At 31.9% G+C, this 23,328-nt stretch overlaps 1 protein-coding gene across 1 annotated transcript in view; it reads right to left on the reverse strand.

The window, feature by feature from the left end:
- Nucleotides 1-23,328, reverse strand: part of cers6 (ceramide synthase 6) — a 62,552-nt gene that overhangs the window by 26,545 nt on the left and 12,679 nt on the right. Inside the window, exons 3-4 of the mRNA XM_051119545.1 lie at nucleotides 20,748-20,878; nucleotides 2,285-2,342 (exon numbers count right to left, since the gene is read on the reverse strand). Coding sequence (XP_050975502.1) covers nucleotides 2,285-2,342; nucleotides 20,748-20,878 — 189 coding nt within the window. The remainder of the gene's footprint in view (nucleotides 1-2,284; nucleotides 2,343-20,747; nucleotides 20,879-23,328) is intronic.

Here is a 23,328-nt window from a genome sequence, read left to right on the forward strand (position 1 = left end):
ATGCAGAAATAAATTGGAGAAAACACTTCCAGAACCAAAGATGATAAAAAAGTCGCTGGTCACAGTAGTGTCCAATTTTATTGTTCTGCATTGCATGAATTCAAACGGACGGAAAATATTCTCTGTATGTTTTTTTCAGTTCGATAGCTCAATTTCATTCCACTTCAGCGTGTTTGTCTTCCCATAACCAATCATTTTCAGTAAAAGGACACCGTAGAGTCCAATACCAATTTCTCAACAGCCTGCTCTTCCTAATTAAGATGAAAGCAACGGGTGACTGTTTTTCATTTTTTCAGTCGTATGAGCTGTAGGTCTGTTTTGGGTTTATGTCAGCCCACTTCTAGTCCTGGTCCTATTAATAACAGCAGCAGGAGAAACGCGTCTCATCTGAGGCAAATGAACTCATTCAGTAGAGTGCACTGTCATGCAAGTTCAAGCAGTTCACCTTTAGCCTAGTTCCTATAAAGACACACAGCTTTACCTACATGCATCTATTCATAAACAATATTATAAATGTGTTCACATTAATCAAGAGTCTCTAATGTGATCTGTTTTGGAACACTGGTTAAGAATGAATGTGCAAATGATGATGCTTGATCCTCATTTAAAGAAATTGTTTATTCCAAAAATATATTTATTTTATTTATTTTTTTGCTTACTTTCCAACGGTGTATGCCTAAATAATTTCTAAAATAGGAGGAATGGTGCAAAATATTTACATAGGACAAGCAAGGAACATATAAGATATTATTTTATATAAAAAACAATAAAAGAGAAAAATGTATATATTGTTTACAAAAAAAATAAAAATAGACTTTACATAATATATGTATGTGTGTTATCTTTATATAGCTATATTTTTCTTTATATAGCTTTATATATGTATATGTATATATCTACCTATCTATCTATCTATCTATCTATCTATATATATATATACACACACCTTTGAATATATGAATATCTATCTATCTATCTATCTATCTATCTATCTATCTATATATATATATATATATATATATATATCTATCTATATATCTATATATATATATATATAATATTATTTTTTTGTATGTTTTGTTGTTAATTTTATTTATAATTTTATATATATATATATATATATATATATATATATATATATGTCTTTATATAGTTACATTTTTCTCTATATAGCTTTATATATATATATATATATATATATACATATACAAAAACCTTTTTGTATTCATACATTTTATACAAATTGTTTGCTGATCCTTACTTATATTATACTTTTATTATATTGTAAATTTATTATTATACTTTTATATATTATTTATACAGTAATATTTTTAAAGTATAAATATATTTTACAATTCTTTTATTTAAATTAACATTTTTAACACATTTTATAAATATTATTTTTGTGCAATCTCTCTCTCTATTGCTAGTCCTTACTACTTTTTTGTAATATTTTCTCTTTATTTTCGATATGTTTTATATATATTTCAATGTTTTTTAATATATTTTAATAATTTTTAGGTATATTTTATTAATTTCAATATAAATTACAAATAGAAAAAATATAATTTTATATATAATCTTATCATTCTGTTTGCTGCATCTACATAAACTTTACAGATTAATGCATTAAAATGATATAAAAATGCATATGATTGATGATATCCCTAGTTTGGAGCAACATGAGGTTGAGTAAACAATAACCAAATCTTTATTTCTGTGTGAACTGTCCTTTAATTGCTTCATTGAAGAGTCAAAGATGCGGCCAGTTCTTCTGAACATGTTTGCTTTGAGGAAAATAATCTGCATTATGGATAGAGTGATGAATTATGAATAGCTTTAGGAGAGGAAGGGCAGAGAGAGAGAGAGAAAGCCAGTTTATGGATGCTGTCTCTCATTGCACAGTACGACGCAACAAATAAAATCAAAATCAAGTCAGAGCTGACATCTCTCTAACTTCATCTCGTCTGCATGTTCGCTCCGCAAAAGCCCAAGAGATGATGAAAGGAAAAAACAGAGAATGACTCTCAGCGTGCTGCTGCATTTTGTAGTCGTGATACCAAATAAGTAAATAAAAAACTGTGACATTGCATCTATTTGATAATGCTGTGGAAAAAAACAAAGCTTCTTAGCTCGACAACATCCTGTCAACAACTCAAGAGTGTTTTATGGAAACACCAAGACTGAGGGCAAAACAGAATAACGGATTTATCAACTTGTCAATCATAAAAGATGTACTGCTTCACAATGACCATCAATTATTCAGTCAAAAGGGAATGTTTACCTTCTTCAGGAAGCGCACGCCGTAAGTAAATATGTACAGGTAAAACGTAAACCTCCACCTGTGAAGAAAACACACAGAACAGGACATTCAGAAACATTTCATCTTGCATTATTATAGCACCAAAAGCTAATTTTTCTGCAGAAGCTTGAACAAGAAAAGCTTTGCATCCTCATTTCGTCCAGAGATGGGGGAGGTGAACACAGCGATCAGGTTAACCCCACTCTTCACGCTCAAGTACTTCAAAATTGATTAGGAATTCAATGTGCAAGATGTCCTGTTTCTTACATCCTGCTGTTACCGTGACAACATTTCACAGCACATCCTTCATAACAAAGGCGAAACTGAAGATAGGACGCTGGCCTGAGCTGATATAACATCACAATCTGTCCGTTCCCTTCATATAAATGAGTGCAGTGAGATGCAGCGTTTAATGCATAACAAACATAGAGTACCATTTAAGTTTGGGATCAGTAAGACTTATTTTAAAGACATTTATATTTCAAATCACCAAGGATGCATTAAAATGCAATTTTCTGATAATCTACTAACCCCTCCATGTCATCCAAGATGTTCATGTCTGTCTTTCTTCAGTCGAAAAGAAATTAAGGTTTTTGAGGAAAACATTCCAGGATTTTTATAGGATCTCCATAGTGGACCAGCAGGTTGAAGGTCCAAATTGCAGTTTCAATGCAGCCTTAAAGGGTTCTTCACAATCCCAGCCGAGGAATAAGTGTCTTATCTAGCAAAAACGATTGGTCATTTTCTAAAAATAAATACAAATGTATATACTTTTTAACCACAAATGCTCGTCTTGCACTAGTTCGACATGTTGGAAAGGTCACACAAAGGTCATACAAAGTGTTTACAAAGTGAACGTGCAAAGAAAGTCAAATGCCCTTTACAGAAAAAGGTAAAACAACAATGTTGGATGAATGAGAAAATGAGGTAGAGTTTTTCACCTTTTTGAACCAGAGTACACAGACGAAGAACTAACCATGCTTGACCTTTCCAATGTTATTACGCATTGTGTGAAGTTGCAGATGTGCATCGCAGAGTTAGTGCAAGACGAGCATTTGGGGTTAAAAAGTATTTAAATTTAATTTTTTATTTTTTTAGAAAATTACCAATCATTTCTTGACTGGGCTCGTGTAGAGCCTTCAACCTGTTAATTAGAGGTCGACCGATATTGGATTTTACCGATATAAATAACTAGGTTGGACCACACTGGCCGATACTGATTAATCGACCGATAAATTTTAAAATGGATACTGAATGGAAAATAAATAGTGCTTTACTATTTAAAAAAAGTAGCCTACTGAACCATACTTTGTAAATGAATAAAAATATTGATGTTAATTATATATTAATCATTACAGTTAGTTCATTGTTCATTAATGTTAACAAAAGCAACTAAAATTTTTCAAATATATCAGTAAATACTGAAATTAACAAACTCTAACAAGAAACAATATTTCTATTCTACAGCTTTTATCAATCTTAATGTTACAAATGGACTCATATCGCAAAGTGTTACCATTACATCAACAATCAAGCTAAAGATGGCCATCTTTAAATATCTACACAAAGGCCACAGTATTGAAGTTGCATACATATGGATATTGTGTACTTTCACAATTTAACTGCTTCTATTCTAAAACATTTGTGTTTATTTAATCAAAATATAAAAATATGTTAGTCACACAATGGTCAAAAGTGCAACGCCACGTCTAGAAGAACTCGCAGCTATCCGGTATCACACACACTGGATGCGTTGCGTTCAATTCAAGCGGTGTCTACAAGATTTTATTTGATCACAAAACGGGCAAAAGTATACTGCTGTCCTTTCTCCACTAATGCAGCATCTAGTCAACAAATTCATCGCTTAGTACTGTCAGTGACTTCCGCCACCGCCAAACCGATACATCGGTCGACCTCTACTGTTGATCCCCACTGAAGTCCAATATGGAGAAAAATCTTGGATTGTTTTCCTCAAAAACCATCAATTCTTTTCAACTGAAGAAAGAAAGACATGAACATTTTGGATAATATGGGGGTAAGTAAATTGTCAGGAAATTTTTATTCTGGAAGTGAACACGAAACACCATGCAACATGTTTTTTTTTTTTTCCATTTAACTTCAGTGCATAAGTTTAATGTCAATACTTTAATGTTCCAAAAACTAGTCTGGAAACACTTTTTGTCTACAAAATGGGCTTTAACATAAATAAAATGTGATGGCATATGATAATATGAGAGATTTAGCTTAAGGTTACTTTTACACTAGTATGTTTTCGTTTTAAAACGCATAACTATTGCTGTGGTTACGCCTATCGTTTACACTACTCCGGTGTACTCCGGTTTGACCCTCAAAAATGGAGACTTTTGAAAACACTGCAGACCCTAGTTTAGTTTAAAAACTTTAATGTTGTGTTTCAATGTAAACAGACCAAAACAGAGACTTGTGAAAACGATGGCGAGGCTGCCCGCATTCGCTCTGCGTATCCTTGCAACCGTGTAAACAATAACATCATGCTCATTGTTGTACTCATAGGTCATTGATAAGAATAAGTCATGTTTCCTCTCAAATATGGAAATGACTCAAGCTCAGGTTTTTCTTTTTGTTTGTTTTTTTTTTTGGCAATATCAATAATCAGAAATGTTTCTTGAGCAGCATATCAGAATGATTTCTAAAGGATCTTGTGACACTGAAGTCTGGTGTAATGATGCTGAAAATTCTGCTTTTTAAAATGCATTCAAATAGAAACGTAATATTTCACAATATTAGTGTTTTTACTGTATTTTTGATGGTGAGATAAAGAGACTTCTTTAAAAAACATTTAAAAACCGACCTCAAACTTTTGAACAGCACCTTTGGAATTTAAAGTATAACAAGTGTTTCTTAAAGGAGAATTCCACTTGTAAAACAAAGATTTACATATAATGTACTCACCCCTTTGTCATGCAAGATGTTCATGTCTTTCTTTCTTCAGCCGTAAAGAAATTATGTTTTCTGAGGAAAACATTTCAGGATTTTTCTCCATATAATGGACTGATATGGTGCCCTGAGTTTGAACTTCCAAAATGCTGTTTAAATGCGGCTTCAAATGATCCCAAATGCAGTTGTAAACAATCCCAGCCGAGAAAGAAGGGTCTTATCTAGCGAAACAATCGGTTATTTTCATAAAAATAATACAGTTTATATATTTTTTAAAGGCAAACGCTCATCTTGTCTTACTCTGCCTGGACTGTTTTTTGTTTCGGTTCATGACAGTTAGGGTATGTCAAAAAAACTCCCATCTCTTGTTCTCCCTCAACTTTGCAAAATGTCCTATACAGCTGTTTTACCTTTTTTTTTTTTTTTTTTTTTTTTTTTTTTTTTTGAGGGTGTTTGATCTTCTTTGCATGTTCACTTTGCAAAGACCAGGTCAGTACTTCTGCAGCGATGTAGGATGATTTTGAAATGATTTTTGAAGTTGAGGGAGAAAATATGATTGGAGTTTTTCGACATACCCTAACTGTCTTGAGCCAGAATACACAGAGTTCAGGGAGAGCAAGGCAAGACGAGCATTTGAGATTAAAAAGTATTTAAATTGTATTTTTTTTTTTTCTTTTAATGAAAATAACCAATTGTTGCGCTAGATAAGACTGTTCTTCCTCGGCTGGGATTGTTTACAACCACATTTGGGATTGTTTGAAGCCGCATTTAAACTGCATTTTAGAAGTTCAAAATTGGGGCACCATATCAGTCCATTATATGGAGAAAAATGCTGAAATGTTTTCCTCAAAAAACATAATTTCTTTAGGACTGAAGAAAGAAAGACATGAACATCTTGGATGACAAGGGGGTGAGTACATTATATGTGAACCTTTGTTTTAGAAGTGGACTTCTCCTTTAAATTCATCACTTCTGATCGATTCAGAATAGCCAACCACCCAATAATTAAGCAAGCATCTCTGTTGCTATTATCTGATCAATTTGAATATTTCTGTGGTTAAGATGAATCATGCTTCTGTCCCTTGACTGGCCCTTTCAATCAAAAAACACATATACTATGCTAATTTTGCAGTCCATTTCGTCCTAAAACTAGTACAAACTAAAATTTTATTCCTCATGATGTCTTTCCTTCAATAAACTTAAGAACGTTGACCTCATGTTGAGGGTAAAATCTGGGTCCTGAAGCAACACCAGTTGAGAAGCACAGCTCTAAAATGCTCTGCACCAGTCGCCCTATTTTTCAGCATGTCATCTGTATGAGTCAGCCTAAACCAGTTGTTCCACCATAAACCACACACACACACAAACATGCTTCTCTCACCAGGCTTTCCAATGCTGATTCATATAACCTTTCCCCCTATTATTTTTTCCCATCCATCAACTTCCAAGTCTGTACACTTTTCAGGCCAAGAACCACTTTTGATTGAATTAGACTGGCCTAAGTGGCCTTTGCTAATCTGTGGAAGAGCTTTAAAAACATATGCACAATAAAAATTACACTTAGTGTTTTGAAGTCTAATACCTCATAAGAAATATATACTGTATGTATTTTTAAGCTGGAGCAATGTGCTCAAAACTGAGTGATGAATTCAGTGTTGCGCACTTAAAATCAAATTTTTTTTTTTTTTTTTGCATGTGAATAAAATGGTAGTTTATGCAATTCAAAGAAAACATTATTAGAGCATGACGCTGAATATGGCAAGATCATGAGTTTTGATTTCTTGGAAATGCATTAAGTGATCAAATGCACACATTGAATGCAATGTCACATTCAGTGTCATATGAATGTCATATGAAATGCATGTAAAACACTGCCAGTGCAGGATATGAATGACAATATAAGAATGTGGCATATGCATGAGTCTTACTGTGGTATAAAAATATATTTTAATTATGATTTGAATAGAAAAATGATTTGAATTAAATGTAAATTTTTAATTCAATACTGTACATTTCCAGTGTTGTGCTGCGTGACACCTGACCGACAGCTGTGGTTTAAGACCATATGCCTACATTCTCTTACAGACGTGTCCTGGACAGGATTTCTAAATTGCCTAAAATGCCTGTTTTTTGCCTTATTTTCTTATTGACAAGCTCTTTACAGTTCTCATATATACATTATATGTGTGCATACACTACAAGTCAAATATTTTTGAACAGTATGATTTTTAATGTTCATAAAGATGTCTCTTCTGCTCTTCGAACCTGCATTTATTTGATCCAAAGTACAGCAAAAACAGTAAAATTCTGAAATATTTTTACTATTTAAAATAACTGTTTTCTACTTGAATATATTTTAAAATGTAATTTATTCCTGTGATTTCAAAGCTGAATTTTTAGCAGTCACATGATCCTTCAGAAATCATTCTAATATTCTGATATGCTGCTCAAAAAACATTTATTACTATGTTGAAAACAGCTGAGTAGAATTTTTTCAGGTTTGTATATTGAATAGAAATTTGAGAAGAACAGCATGTGTCTGAAATAGAAATCTTTTGTAACATTATAAATGTTCAATTATCAATTTAAAGCATCCTTGCTAAATAAAATGTATTTATATGTATTAATTTCTATAAATAAGTAAAATAAAATTATACTGACTCCAAGCTTTTGAATGGTATAGTGTGTAATGTTACAAAAGCTTTTTATTTCAGATAAATGCTGAACTTTGAATCTTTCTATTCATCAAAGAATCCTGAAAAAAATGTACTCAACTGTTTTAAATATTGATGATAATAATAATAATAATAAATGTTTCTTGAGCAGCAAATCAGCATATTATAATGATTTCTTAAGGATCATGAGACTGGAATAATGATGCTGAAAATGTAGCTTTGATCACAGTAATAAATTACATTTTAAAATATATTCAAATAAAAAACAGTTATTTTAAATAGTAAAAATATTTCAAAATGTTACTTTTTTTGCTGTACTTCAAATAAATGCAGCAGAAGAGACTTAAAAAAACATTAAAAATCTAACTGTTCAAAAACTTTTGACTGGTAGTGTACTTTCATTGCTTTTACCGTTCTCTGCACTCTCAGAAAAAAAGGTACAAAAGCTGTCACTGGGGCTGTAAATTTTTTATAAACTCTACCTTTGTACCTTATTTATTCATAAAATATGCATAATATTATTTTAAAAGTACATATTAGTAACTACATGGTACATATTAGTACCTTCTGTGAGGATACCATCCCAGTGACAGTTTTTGTACCTTTTTCTAAGCTAAACTTGGACATTTTAGGCTATTTAGAAATCTCAACCAGGACATGTCTGGACAAAAAGAGGACGGATGGACGCCCTACTTGTCTTGAACAAGGAGGTTGCTAACAAGCGGCTAAATGAGACAACAAGAGGTTTTCGAAAACATTAAAATTAAATGTCATCACACTGAACAGGTAAACTTATCTACTCAGTAGTCTGCTTTTACAGCCTTATTAAGTAAACCAGACTATGAAAACCACCAAAAATCCCATAGACTTACATTGACGGAATGTTCAAATGAGGAACACTCTTCAAACTCCCAGAATCCCTTGAGGCTCAATCAAGCTTCCCTTCTATGTACTATTTCTAATCCATTTAGACTCATTTAAGCTTCCACTCTAATATTTCTAATATGTCTAATCTATCTAGCTATCTAAATCATGCTAGCAACATGCTAGTAACATGCTAATCATGCTACAAACATACTAGTAACTTGCTAATCATGCTAACAACATGCTAGTAACTTGCTAATCATGATAGAAACATGCTAACAAAATGCTAGTAACATGCTAATCATGTCAGAAACAGGTTAATGTTATTAATACGCTAATCATGCTAACAACTTGCTAATAACTTGTTAACCAAGCTAGCAACATGCTAATCATGCTAACAACATGCTAGTATCTTGCTAATCATGCTAGCAGCATGCTAATCATGTTAAAACATGCTAATAACATGCTAGTAACATGCGAATCATGCTAGCAACATACTAGTAACATGGTAATCATGCTACAAACATACTAGTAACTTGCTAATCATGTTAACAACATGCTAGTAACATGTTAATCATGCTAACAACATGCTAGTAACTTGTTAATCATGATAGAAACATGTTAACAAAATGTTAGTAACATGCTAATCATGTCAGAAACAGGCTAACATTATTAATATGCTAATCATGCTAACAACTTGCTAGCAACATGCTAATCATGCTAGCAGCATGTTAATCATGTTAAAAACATGCTAGAAACATGCTAGTAACATGTTAATCATGCTACAAACATACTAGTAACTTGCTAATAATGTTAACAGCATGCTAGTAACTTGCTAATCATGATAGAAACATGTTAACAAAATGCTAGTAACATGCTAACCATGTCAGAAACAGGCTAACATTATTAATATGCTAATCATGCTAACAACTTGCTAGTATCTTGCTAATCATGCTAGCAGCATGCTAATCATGTTAAAAACATGCTAACAACATGCTAATCATGTTAGAAACATGCTAGCAACATGCTAATCATCCTAGCAACATGCCAATCATGTTAACAACATGCTACTATTATGCTAATCATGCTAGAAACATGCTAGTAACATGTTAATCATGCACGAAACATGCTATCAACATGCTAATCAGGCTAGAAACATGCTAGTAACTTGCTAATCATGCTAACAACATTCTGGTAACTTGCAAACTATGCTAACAACATGCTAATCATGCTAACAACATTGTAATCAGCCTATAAAAATACAAGCAACAAGCTAATCATGTTAAATCATGTAACCAATGTGTTAAATCATACTAGCTGCTTCAAACTTTCAGGCTAGGCTTTCTCAAGCCAACTTAAAAGTTTGTTCTTAAACTTTACTCATCTAGTTGTGTTTATAATCACAGAAATTTTTACACCATAGTGCATTTTGTTTAAAGCTTAGCTTTGGCTTTTTATTTCTGCTTATTGCATTTAGGCTTTAAAATTCGTAAAAGTTGTGCTCATTTGTAAAGATCTTGATGAACAAAACATGTCAGAATCATAAACGTTTGTTGGCCACAGAGCTTATTTCCAGCAATTTTATAGTGGAAAAATCCTATTGGGTCTTTGTCAATGCTAATTGGGTTTGCCTTCGAAAATACTTTCATCATATTTGTTTTCTGTCGTATTGCGTTACTATTTCTGTGAGAGAAATCGCTCAAAAATGCATGAAAAGAAATCACACAGGAGTGCGAGATTAAACTGTCCAAATGAATCAACCTGAATTGCGAACTACTCATTGGTAGATCAAAATAGGGATTTATTCACGAATCTGGCGTCATTAGTTCTCTAAAGATGACTTGATTGCTGAAATATTATGAGGGAGAATGATTCTCAGATCGGTATTGTCAGAGAAGATTTCCCAGTAATATTTTTTCTAGAAAACAGTGATTTTTAGGGTCTAGCGACACCGCTGGGAACTACTGAAGAGTTGTGTGTTCAGGGAAAACCAGGTGGGTTAAGCTCGCGTGGCCTTTTTAACTTGCCCCCGTGGTTATAGATCTCTCCGCCTGTGGTCAGTTTCCAGGCGCAGACGGCTGTACCAGCCGATACCTCCGAGATCAAAGCGGACAAAGAAATGAGTAATAGAGTCTCGCAGCCAAACAAACACCTACCACAGACACACAGCATTCCCCCAGGCCGACTGACTGTGGTCGTCCAGCCCTCCGGGGTTTACCATGTGATGTACGCCGTTAATTACTGCTTTGATATTCACACAGACAGAACTCCCTGTCGCTCCGCATGAGAAAGGAAAACAACATCAATTGCGGTTCCTTCCTTTAAGGCTGAGCTTCAGTCCAGACGGACACGGAAACCACCCACAGTAACATTCACTCACTGTCTGACGCACGACTCACAAGAAACTGGAAAGATACCATCAGACTGTACTTTCATGAACCTTCAGGCAATCTTTAATTGGGATCGTATAATCCAATCCAATTCCAGTTATAGGAATCACAATCTAATACCAAAATGCTACATTTTTAAAAATTATTAGTAATGAGTTTTATGACTTTGAATATCGAATTTATTCGTGCATTTTTATGACATAAAATATTTTTTAAAAAATAAAATTATTAAAATAATACATATTAAAAAAAATTATAGTATAATAAATATAAAAAAATAAAATTATATTTTAAATATAATTACATTTAAAAAATACAATTGTTTACATCAAAACAGTTGTATGTTTTTAAATCTGCATAGACTATAAAAATGATTTTTCAAAGATGTAAATGGCGATTTGTAAATATTTCTAGACAAGAAGCAGTGAGTTAATTTTCAGTTTTTCTTAACTTTATTGCTGTTTGATGATTGGTGACATTATAGACCGAATAAAAACTGTTTTCAGAATCACTGAAGAGAGAACTGCAATGCATCAAAAAAATAAAAATAAAAAAATAAATAATAATAATAAATAGTTATCCTTATATTATTATTAATAATAATAATAAAAATATGAATGGTTATTATTTTTACAATTCCAATTGCAAATTAAATGATATTAGAATAATAAATAAATAATAAATAATATATAATATTCAGGTACTTACTAACAAAAACTCTAGATATTCATATACAGAACTGCATTTTCTGCTTTGTTTTCTGAATAATCTGTACATTGAATAGACCTCTGGATAATATAATAATTAATTAATAAAAAAAGCTATTATTATTATTATTATTATTATTATTATTATTATTATTAAAAATGAATGATAATTATTTGTGCAATTCCAATAGCAAATGACACTGCTATTAATATTTAAATATAGGTTAATACTGACATTTGTGATTTTTATACTGTTTATTTTGTATATATATAAACAATGTAGAGAAATATTATTTTTACAATTGTATTTTACTTCTTGCATTAAACATTTTGAATCTGCTTTACTGCTTGGTTGAAATGATGTTTCCAAAAATAATATCAGGATTATACAAGCTCTAGCACTCAGTCCTAATTGGAAGAAAGCCGTGCATTCTGCAGTGTGTTTCTCGGGTCATTATTTGAGAAGCTTTGGACGTCTTGCTTTCAGCTGCTGTACTGAAAGCACCAGACAGCAAACCAGAGCCGCTGGGCTTCAGCTGAAGACTGACCTTGAAAAACCTTCCAGATACACCTATACTCTCTGAGTCTCTCCTCAAAAAGAGAGATGCTCTGTTCTCAGATGCTGTAGTTGATCAGTGATGTTGTCTGACAGGCCTCTGAGGCCGTTCTGGAGGACTGCGATGGAAACACCAGATCCTGTTTACCGGCTTCTCTGTAACTTCAAACTGCATCTTCCACTAAACCCAGACGAGACCTTTCACAGGCGCTTCTTCATAATCAACGGCTGAGAGAAAGAAAGATACCTTTGGACTAATGAAGGCTTTTGAGTACAGTTATGCCTTTAGTTAAGCAGTGGGAAAATAATCGATTGAGGCATAATGAAATGAAAGGGCAGATTTGGCTGTTTGGGATTCCGGTAATTTAACACACTGCAATTTTGAGCTATATTCTTGATCAATAGTAAAAACAAACGAGCGGGAGTTATTTACTTAATTAGAGGTCAATGCAGTTGCCTGGAAACGGGTTAGTTAAACATGGGTGGGGGTGGATGGAAAGAGAGAGAAATAGGCATTTAAGTGAAATGTATGGATTTCATGCACAGAGTTCATATTATTACTACAGCTGGTTCAATAACTACTAACCAGACAGCAAATCAGTGATCATCTACTTTCCTAGCAGCCTTAAGTATTTTCCTATTCATTTTCTCAGCAAAAAAAAAAAACAACAACTTTAAACTTTCTTGAATTTTTTTGAGAGAAAAATGACATCCCATGAAAATTACAATCTCATAAAGCACAGCAAATTATGTAATATAATAAAAAATATTATTAGTAGTAGTAGTAGTTAATTAATAATGATAATTATTATATTAATAATCATTATTTAATAAGATTATTTTTATTATTATAACACTCAAACTTTTAATTTGACAATAAATAATATTTTTATTTAATAGTACTAGTAATAATAATAATAATAATAATAATAATAATAATAATAATAAATGACAATCACATAAAGCAAGCAAATTATGTGATTTAATATAAAAGAATGCTATTATTATTATTATTGTTGTTATTATTATTATTATTATTATTATTATTATTATTATTATTACACTCTTTTTATTTGACAGTGATCTAATATTTGGTTTAATTGTATTTTGTATTAGCAGTAATAATAATAATAATAATTATTATTATTATTATTATTATTATTTATTTGTATTTTATTTGTATTATTATTATTATTATTATTATTATTATTATTACTCTCACTGTCAAATTAAACAAAAAAAGTGTAGTAATAATAATAATAATAAGCAAAAAAAAAAAAATCCCAAAAAGCACAGCAAATGACACAATTTAATAAAAAAGATGTTGTCTATTTTATTTTTATAATATTTTTATTACTAGTACTACTACTAAATAAAACTATTAAACCCAATGTCAAATCATTGTCAAATTAAACAAAAAAGTGTTATAAACAACAACAACAATAATAATAACAATTTATAATAATTGATTAATATTTATTACAAATATAATTAATTATTATTAAAATAAAACAAAATAATGATCCCCCCAACACGGCAAATGACATAATTTAATAAAAAAAAGATGTCGTCTATATTATTATTATTATTATTATTATTATTATTAATACTAAATAAAAATATTAAACCAAATGTTAGATCACTGTCAAATTAAACAAAAAAGTTTTCTACTACTACCACTACTACTACTACTACTACTAATAATACTAAACAAAATAATAAATCTCAAAAAGCACTTACTTTCATAAAAAATGTTGTCTATATATCATTATATTATTATTATTATTATTATTATTATTATTAAATAAAAATATTCAACCAAATGTCAGATCACTGTCAAATTAAACAAAAAGTGTTGTATACATAATAATAACAATAATAATTAATTATCATTTAATTCTACAAATGAATTATTATTATGAAAAATGTAAAATTAAAATAAATAATTACAATTATTAATAATAATTATTAAAAACAATTCTTATTTAATTTTACAATGTAACTGTAAAATGACAACAAGTCTTAATTGGTTTGTAAACGCTTCTCATTACAAGTCTGGTTATATAAACTGCTTAATTAGTCAGCTAATTTTTTCCTTTAAGACCGGTCTTAACTTTAAGCCAGTTACATAAAAGCATAAATTGGTCTAATTTAAATTTAAAAAGCAAGACTGATTGCTTCTTGACTTACTGCTAGTTAGCTTTTAAGACACACACACAGTCTTAACATAGTGACTGTATTAATGCAAGCGTCTCATGTTGGCATGTTGTTTTCTCAAATGCTCATTGTAAATTGTCATATACTGCACAAACTGTATTCTAGTCAGTACGTAACCTAATTCTGTCAGTGTAGTATTGTTTGGCTTAGATTTGTAACAAGTTGACATTTTCACACCGAAAGTTCAGCCGCATTTGTCCTGGTTTTTGTTTGTTTTTTGGCACAAGGAGAAGAAACATTGATTCATTTCCAGCACAGACTCTCGTTAGTGGTGTAACCTCGACTGACTTTACGCAACAGGGGTTTTTTGAATGTCTTTCTCACTTTGCGAGGGAAGAATCGCAGCTCATAGAGAGAGTGGATTATCCCACACCCACAGAGAATAAGGAATATTTTTAGTCTCCATAGAAACACCGTATGACTTGAACGTTTCCACAGATTGTGTGGTCAGTTTTATGCGTTTCAGTTCAGCAATTTGTCAGAGAGCTTTAGAAAAACTACCAGATGCTTCACGAAGCATTTTTCGAGGGACGTGTGTTTGTTGACGTTAAGCCTGACGTGGTTATTGCATAATGCCACAGATGACCGTAATCATGCTGCACTTCCAGTCTCCTCCAAAGATGGGAATTTTTAGTGAATATAAGCATGTCACTTTCTTGTTCTGACGTAATCTACGGTGAATTTCAGATCTGGTCTGAGGAGTTTATTAAAAACGGTTGCAAAATAGTTTATTGTAATGTGTCTGGTGTATTCCACTGTGTCTGTACTGACCATTCAGCATCTGTTTTAATAATATAAAACTATAGCACAGAGAATAACAGAATGATTTTACACCGAAATAAAAACTTTTGTACACATAAAGACTCTAAAGAGTAATATTTTTTTATATTATATATATATATATATATATATATATATATATATAAAATCACAGTTAAAAACAATTTAAAAATATAATTATAATTAAAATATTTACGATTGCAAATGCAAGAATAATTATAACATTTAACAGTAATATTTAATAATTCTTAATTAATGATGATGCTAATAATAATAATAAATAAATAATGCCAATAATAATAATAATTATTATTATTATTATTATTGATATCATATAGTCATCTTGATATATAATCACTTTTTTTGTGCACCCCTATAAACAAGCACAGGAAACTTGGAATTAAAAAACTAAATACTTACATAAATCACATTTAAAAAAAATAAATAAATAAAAATTTTTATCTGAAATATCACAATCTGATTTGTTTCCAAATCATATGGCCATAGGCTACACTACACAGTAAATTTTCAAAGGCCACCAAACATGCTCTCCAAAGTGCCTTCATCAAAAATCCAAGTCGCTCTATTATTCTCTGAGAGAAAGGCATAATTTCATGGCTCTCATTAGGCTACACTCAAACGTGAGCGTGTCCTGTGATCTCTGAAGACTGTGGCTTAATTGCCTCTGAAGTAAATGGCACAGTGTCATGCTTCAGCACTGATCAGATGATCACTATAACCTCTGGGGCTTTCAGACCCGACCAGAGATAAGACACAAACCAACACAACGGTGTCACAGACAAATCCCACCACCGAGGCTACACACCGAGAGCATTCGCACATGCATTGCTTCCTGTCACCAAAGCCACTGCAAGTCATTAAGTTGCCAATTTACGGTGACACGGGCAACGACGAGCTGCTGCTGATAGGTCAAATCTATGCTGTGACATGATACAGGAGCATGAACTACTGTAGAGTTATTCACTGGTACAATATTTCCATGTTTAAGTTATGGGAGAGTGTGGAAAGCATGATAAAGAGGACAAGAATAGGAGATGCTGTGGACAGGATGAGCAAAGACAGACAACAACATGAAGAGATACCGTAAGAGAGAAAGATAAGACGTAAACAGGAATAGACTGTGGCCTATTTGCCCTCATGCCGCCTAACTAGTCAACACTGATACACACCTAGCTAGTGCAGACATGCTTCTCTCAGCCAAAAACCCACAGGGAACAACACAAACCAAATGAGATCAGACAAAACCAAAAAAAACCCATAAAGTCTTTAACACCTGAAGTCAAAACTGACTGTATTCACAGTAGTACTGTTCAAAAGTTTGATAAATTAATAATTGTATTGTAAGGACACGTTAAATTAATCAAAAGTGACAGTAAGGACATTTATAATTATTATATATAATTACAAAATATTTCTACTTCAGATAAACGCTGTTTTTTGAACTTTCTATTTCTAGAATCATGAAAAAAATATATTTCACACAAATTTTCAGCAAAAATATTAAGCACGCCAGCATATTAGAATGATTTCTGAAAGATCATGTGACACTGAAGACTGGAGTAGTGATGCTGAAAATGTAGCTTTGATCACAGGAATAAATTACATCTTAAAGTATATTCAAATAGAAAACAGTTATTTTAAATTGTAAAAATATTTCACAATTTTACAGTTTTTACTGTATTTTTAATCAAATAAATGTAGTCTTAGTCATTGTCATCCAAGATGTTCATGTCTTTCTGTCTTCAGTCGTAAAGAAATTGTGGTTTTTGAGCAAAACATTTCAGGATTTTTCTCCATATAATGGACTTCATTGGTGCCCCAATTTTGAACTTCCAAAATGTAGTTTAAATGCAGCTTCAAAGGGCTCTAAATGATCCCAGCTGAGGAAGAAGGGTCTTATCTAGCGTAACAATCTGTCATTTTTTTCGGAAAATAAAAATGTGTGTACTTTTTAAGCACAAAAGCTCATTTAGCACAGACTCTGGGATGTGCATTCACATACTATTGAATCACGTCAAAAGGTCACGCGGAACATAGGTGGATCTACAGACCCAGTGTTTACAAAACGAACACGCAAAGACTAAGAAAGTGCAAGTAAGTCAAACGCTGTTTACAAACAAAAAGGTACAACGATGTTGGACGATTCGGAAGTTGTAGGTGAAAATAGGATGGAGTTTTTCGCCCATACTGTACCTTTTTGAGCCGGAGTACACAGACGATGAACTTAGACGTGATTCGTAGTAGTGATGGGAAGTTCGGATCATTTTACGACTCGGACCTTTGAGTCTGGTTCAGCAAAGTGAACGAATCTTTTTTCGAGTTATTTAATTCATTTTAGCAAAATCAGAGTCACGTGACAGCCCCATAAGGTGAACGAACGACTCAAAAAACCTGAAGACTCGAAACAGGTGAACTAATTCTAGTACAGAATCTAATAGGATGTTGCGTGTGCGCGACTGAACGAATCACTCCCTGAGACGACTCGTTGTTCCCGAGTCGCATTAAAGGTTCGTTCAAAATGAACGAATTGCTCAAGAACGACCCGTGAGCGCGCATCCCAGAGCCTGTGCTACACAAGCTTTTGTGCTTAAAAAGAATACAATTTTTTTTTTTTTCTGAAAACAATGACCGATGGTTTCGCTGGATAAGACCGTTCTTCCTTGGCTGGGATCATTTAGAGCCCTTTGAAGCCGCATTTAAACTGCATTTTGGAAGTTCAAATTCAGGGCACCAATCAAGTCCATTATATGAAGAAAAATCCTGAAATGTTTTCCTCAAAAACCATAATTTCTTTACGACTTAAGACAGAAAGACATGAACATCTTGGATGACAAGGAGGTGAGTAAATTGTTTTTAAATTGTTGTCCTGGAAGTAGACTTCTCCTTTAAAACCATTAAAAAACGGCTTCCTGTCATGTGTGTTGGGACGTTCCATTAAAATTTAGTATTTTTAACAAGCCAATAATAGAAGGTGACTAATTACAAGTAGAGACCAACAGGCACCATTACAGTTTCCATTAAAACCAGTACAATTCCTATTATAACCAGTAAAACCATTACAAATTCTGTGATGGTTTCTGTTGTTTTTTTTTCAGCAGGGCTAAAATTGCTGTTGCCAGCAATCTGCTTCGGAACGTAAACATTTTGGAAACGCTGCATTTATTTGCACACAAATGTTTTCCCACGCATCTCGTTTGGTTTTGGAGGTTATCCCAACTCCAAATTTTCCTTTGATTATATCTTGTTTTCATTAACAAGTTGAGCAAGAAGTAACATCTGTTCTTGCATTCAGTGTGGTTTTCTTTTACGTTTGCATGTCTTACTATCAGCCATGATTATTTTACTCTAAAAGGCTGTTTCTATGCATATCCGCTAATTGTTTATGAGAAGCACACATGTAAGAGGCTGACAATTAGATGAACATGTACTTGTTTAATTAGTGACACTTAGCCCTCATTTTAAAAGCTTTTATTTGAATGTGGAAACATTTTTATTTTTAAAACTTTATTTCAGTAAGGCAACATAATATCAGGCTCTACAATACTTTTATGAACAATACTTCTACACTAGTATCAACCAATCACTGTGTGCATAGTAAGTATGCTCTCTATTCTCTCTATTCCTTAGTAAAAAAGTTTGTCTCAGCAGCTTTGTGAATAGGTTTTAAAAAAAAACTCTTAGCTAAAAACTTTTACTGTTATTTAGGAGAACTCTTAGTAGTAAGATAAAATGTTTTGTGAATATAGGCCCATATTATGAAAGTAAAAAGGCCTTTAAATGGATTTTCATGCCTTTTGTTTTAAAAAAAAAAAAAACCCTATCTGACATCAAATACTGCACGTGATTATTAACAAAAAGCAGAAATGCAGGGTATCTGCAGGATTTTAAAAATCAAATTTAAGACTTTTTAACACCCTTTTCAAATCTGCACAAATAAAATCAATTCCATATATGTGGGGTAGGGAAACATCTATGATAATATATTAAAGTGTAAAATTATTTACAGTTCAGATACTGGTTTTCACAAAAACAAAACGTTTTATAAAATGATAACTTTACATTTCAACTGTTATCAATCAGTTATTACATCATTAATAACATATAAATATATCTTAATGTCTTAAATGTTTAGATTTTTATAATGCATTTGCATAAGCTTATTATCACATTTACAACTTCATGTTTACTCAACTGCTTAAAATTATGGGTTGATTTTTGCTTTGGTTTAAACAAAAACAGCAGACAGGCTGAATGAAAATGCAAATTCATTATCTGCCACCAGGTGGCGCTTTCGGAACGTCATAAATATAGCAGTTTCCCTGGTAAACAAAGTTAACAAACACTTGAGCTTAAACATCTGAAACATGCAGAGCTCATATTTATTTTAAAAATCAGAGCCTTTTGAACTTTAATGGTCATATTAAGTCATATAGCAATTCTGGTGTTTCCATCCCCAAATATAGACCAATTCATTGTTTGCAAATAGTGATGACGTTTTTTGTTGGCAAGGCTTATCTGATTGCAGAATATGACAGTTTTCAAGAGGCAGTCTATGGAACCATGAAATAAAAGAATAAAAAAAAGGCATATTTGACTTTTTTTCTATTTACAAATTCCGACTTTATTCTTGAAATTCCGAAATTAAATCTCACAATTCTGATGAGAAAACCAACTGGTCATTCTCTCTTTTCCCCTCGGCTCTAGCTTTTTCCCCTGAGAATTGCAAAACTCACTATTGTTGAGTTAGATCGAATTATAAAGTCAGAACTAGGAGATATAAATTTGCTTTTGTGAGAAAAAAGTCCAGATTGTGAAATTAAATAAATAAATGTTATGTAAAATATTAATAGTAATAGGTTTAAATATTAAGCCATGCTGTAACTGTAGGGCTAATACAATGCATATGTGAATATTATGTAGACATATTGTTTAAATCAAATTTACGCTTTAAAATTAGAATAATAATAATAGTCTGTTTTAAATGTCTGCGTTTAACTTCAAATGGCATCTTTGACGACAGTATTCTATAAAAATTATTTGCATTGTGATTCTGGCATCAAAAGGCACAAAAATGTTTTTTTTTTTCCCTCTTATTCCATGGATTTTACCCGTTTCACTCTACTCGTTACCAGTGTTTTTCTACCACCAGTAACCAGACGTAACTGTGACGTCTACTACAAATAAGTCTATAAGAACACTTGAAATCATGATTAAGACTTTCTTATACCATTTAAGACTAGTCAAATTTAAGACTTTTAAACAACCTGAAATCAGGCCCCAACAAAAGCAAGCAGATTTCTCAACAGAGTTGATTCTCACATGCTCTCGCAGAAGCGCGCCAGCGTGCTCGGCTTCTCCTGGTTGCGTCGTTGTCTGAACCAGCGTTGGATTGTCCTCACATCCCAGTCCAGCTGCTTGGACAGACCCTCTAACCTCTTCTCATCGGGGTGCTGAAAGACACAGCAGACAGAAGCACGTCACTGCAGAGATCTGCCACAGTCAGAGAGCAAACAAACCGCCTGAATGTGGATTTAACAGCTTGAAAAACGGTGCACATTTAAAACCATTGTCTTTAAAAAGCCATCTGCACGTATGAGCCAGCGAGACTCACAATGTGTAATGTGCTGCTACGCAGGCATGTGGGGTTTCCATTGTGAATGAACGAATCTTTCAAGCGAACAAAGCATTCTTAGACACTTCCTTGCACTAATTTGTAATTCCCTTCTTTCTAGGCACGTTTCATTGATTTTTTTTTTTTTTGAGCTAACTGAATCCATTTGAACTTGTCTGAATCACTCAGAATGGCACTGCAGAAAACAAACTGCGCACGTCACTGATGAACGAGGATCTGCTGACCATCAATGACTGAACAAAAGAGGCCATATGTTCATTCAGTTCACATGCAAGTTTATTCTGGAAAATGCAAGCAGAGTGCAAACAGGTTTAACAGGTGTGCAAAATGCACAGTCCATAAATTATGAATGTGTAAAATTGGCTGATGATTATACACAATTAGAATGACGTCAGTTGCAAGCATAATAGTTCAATTATTATCCCACACCTTCCGAAAAAAGGTACAAAAGCTTTTACTTGGTCAAAATCTTTTCAAAAGGTACACACCTATATCCTATTTACCACTAAAGTGTGCATGGAAATACCTTACAGGTATGTATTAGTATCAAAATATACATATTAATAACCAAATGGTACATATTTGTACCTTTTGAAAAGGTTTAATCTCAGTGACAGCTTTTGTACCTTTTTTCGGAGAGTGCAGCACTATTAAAGGACATTACTGAAAATCATAATTTATTTGGCTATTGGGTTTTGTTTGTAGTTTGATAAAATATACGGGATAAAATGCCTGCTTTCTTGACATTTATGAAGAAAATTAAATAAAACTATATGCAAATTAATAATAATGCAAAATAACTGACTTGTTTTAAACTCAACAGAACAGTGTTGTTGAATTCGCTGAGTGAACTAAAATCATTGACAAAGTTTAATTCTGTGAAAGAATCAAAAGATTCAGTCAGTGGATTGAATCAAAATCCCCACTACTAGTCATGTATAAAGCATACTATGTACACTACGAGTCAAAAGTTTTTGAATAGTAAGATTTTTAATGTTTCTTAAAGATGTCTTTTTCTCTTTTTAAAGCCTGCATTTATTTGATCCAAAATACAGCAAAAGCAGTAATATTGTGAAATATTTGTACTATTTAAAGTAACTGCTTTCTATTTGAATATATTTTAAAATATAATTTATTTCTGTGATCAAAGCTACATTTTCAGCATCATTACTCCAGTCTAATATTTCAGGATTGTTTGATAAATAGAAAGATCCAAAAATCAGCATTTATTTAAAATACAGTAGAAATTATAGAAATTAATACTTTTATTTAGCAAGGATGCTGTAAATTGACCAAAAGTGATGATAAAGACTTGTAATGTTACAAAATATTTCTATTTCAGATAAATGCTGTTCTTCTGAACTTTCTATTCATCAAAGAAACCTGAAAAATTTCTACTCAGCTGTTTTCAACCTAATAAAAATAATAAATGTTTTCTGAGCAGCAAATCAGAATAGTAGAATGATTTCTGAAGGATCGTGTGACTCAAGTAATGATGCTAAAAATTCAACTTTGAAATCAAAAGTATAAATTACATTTTAAAATATATTCAAATGGAAAACAGTTATTTTAAATAGTAAAAATATTTCAGAATTTGACTGTTTTTGCATCAAATAAATGCAGGCTTGGTGAGCAGAAGACTTAAAAAAAAAAAAACATTAAAATTCTTACTGTTCAAAAACTTTTGACTGGTAGTGTATGTTTGAAATTATATACTTGATTCTGACTGGTCATCGTAGCATTTAGCAATAATATATTTTGGATATACTTTATAATAAGGTCCCATTAGTTAATTCTGTCGAATGTTAATAATATTTAATGTAATTCTATTAATACTAGTTAATGCATTACCTAGCAAACAGGTAATGTACACCTGAGCAATACATCAGCTATAGTATTTACTAATTAATATTAGTTATAAAAATGCAAATATTCACTGATTCATGTCAGCTCAAATCTGTAAAATAATATTAAAAGACAATTTATTAATACACAGTATTCATTTTTAATTAAGATTTTTATTAATTGCATACACCATTTTATAAAAAATATAACCTGAACTGAAATGTAAGTTAATGAACTGTTAGATAAACAACTTACAAAAAAATAAACAAACAAATAAAAACAGATACATTCACCTTAAATCAATATTTTATCTGTTTTATTTATTTATTTATTTATTTTTAATTAAAGTGGGGTAACGTCACTGCAAAATAAATCCCTTCAAGATGATACAAGACCCCTACACTTTAGCCAATAAAAATCTCT

This window comes from Labeo rohita, chromosome 9 (assembly GCF_022985175.1).
Source record: "Labeo rohita strain BAU-BD-2019 chromosome 9, IGBB_LRoh.1.0, whole genome shotgun sequence".
Lineage (NCBI taxonomy): Eukaryota > Metazoa > Chordata > Actinopteri > Cypriniformes > Cyprinidae > Labeo > Labeo rohita.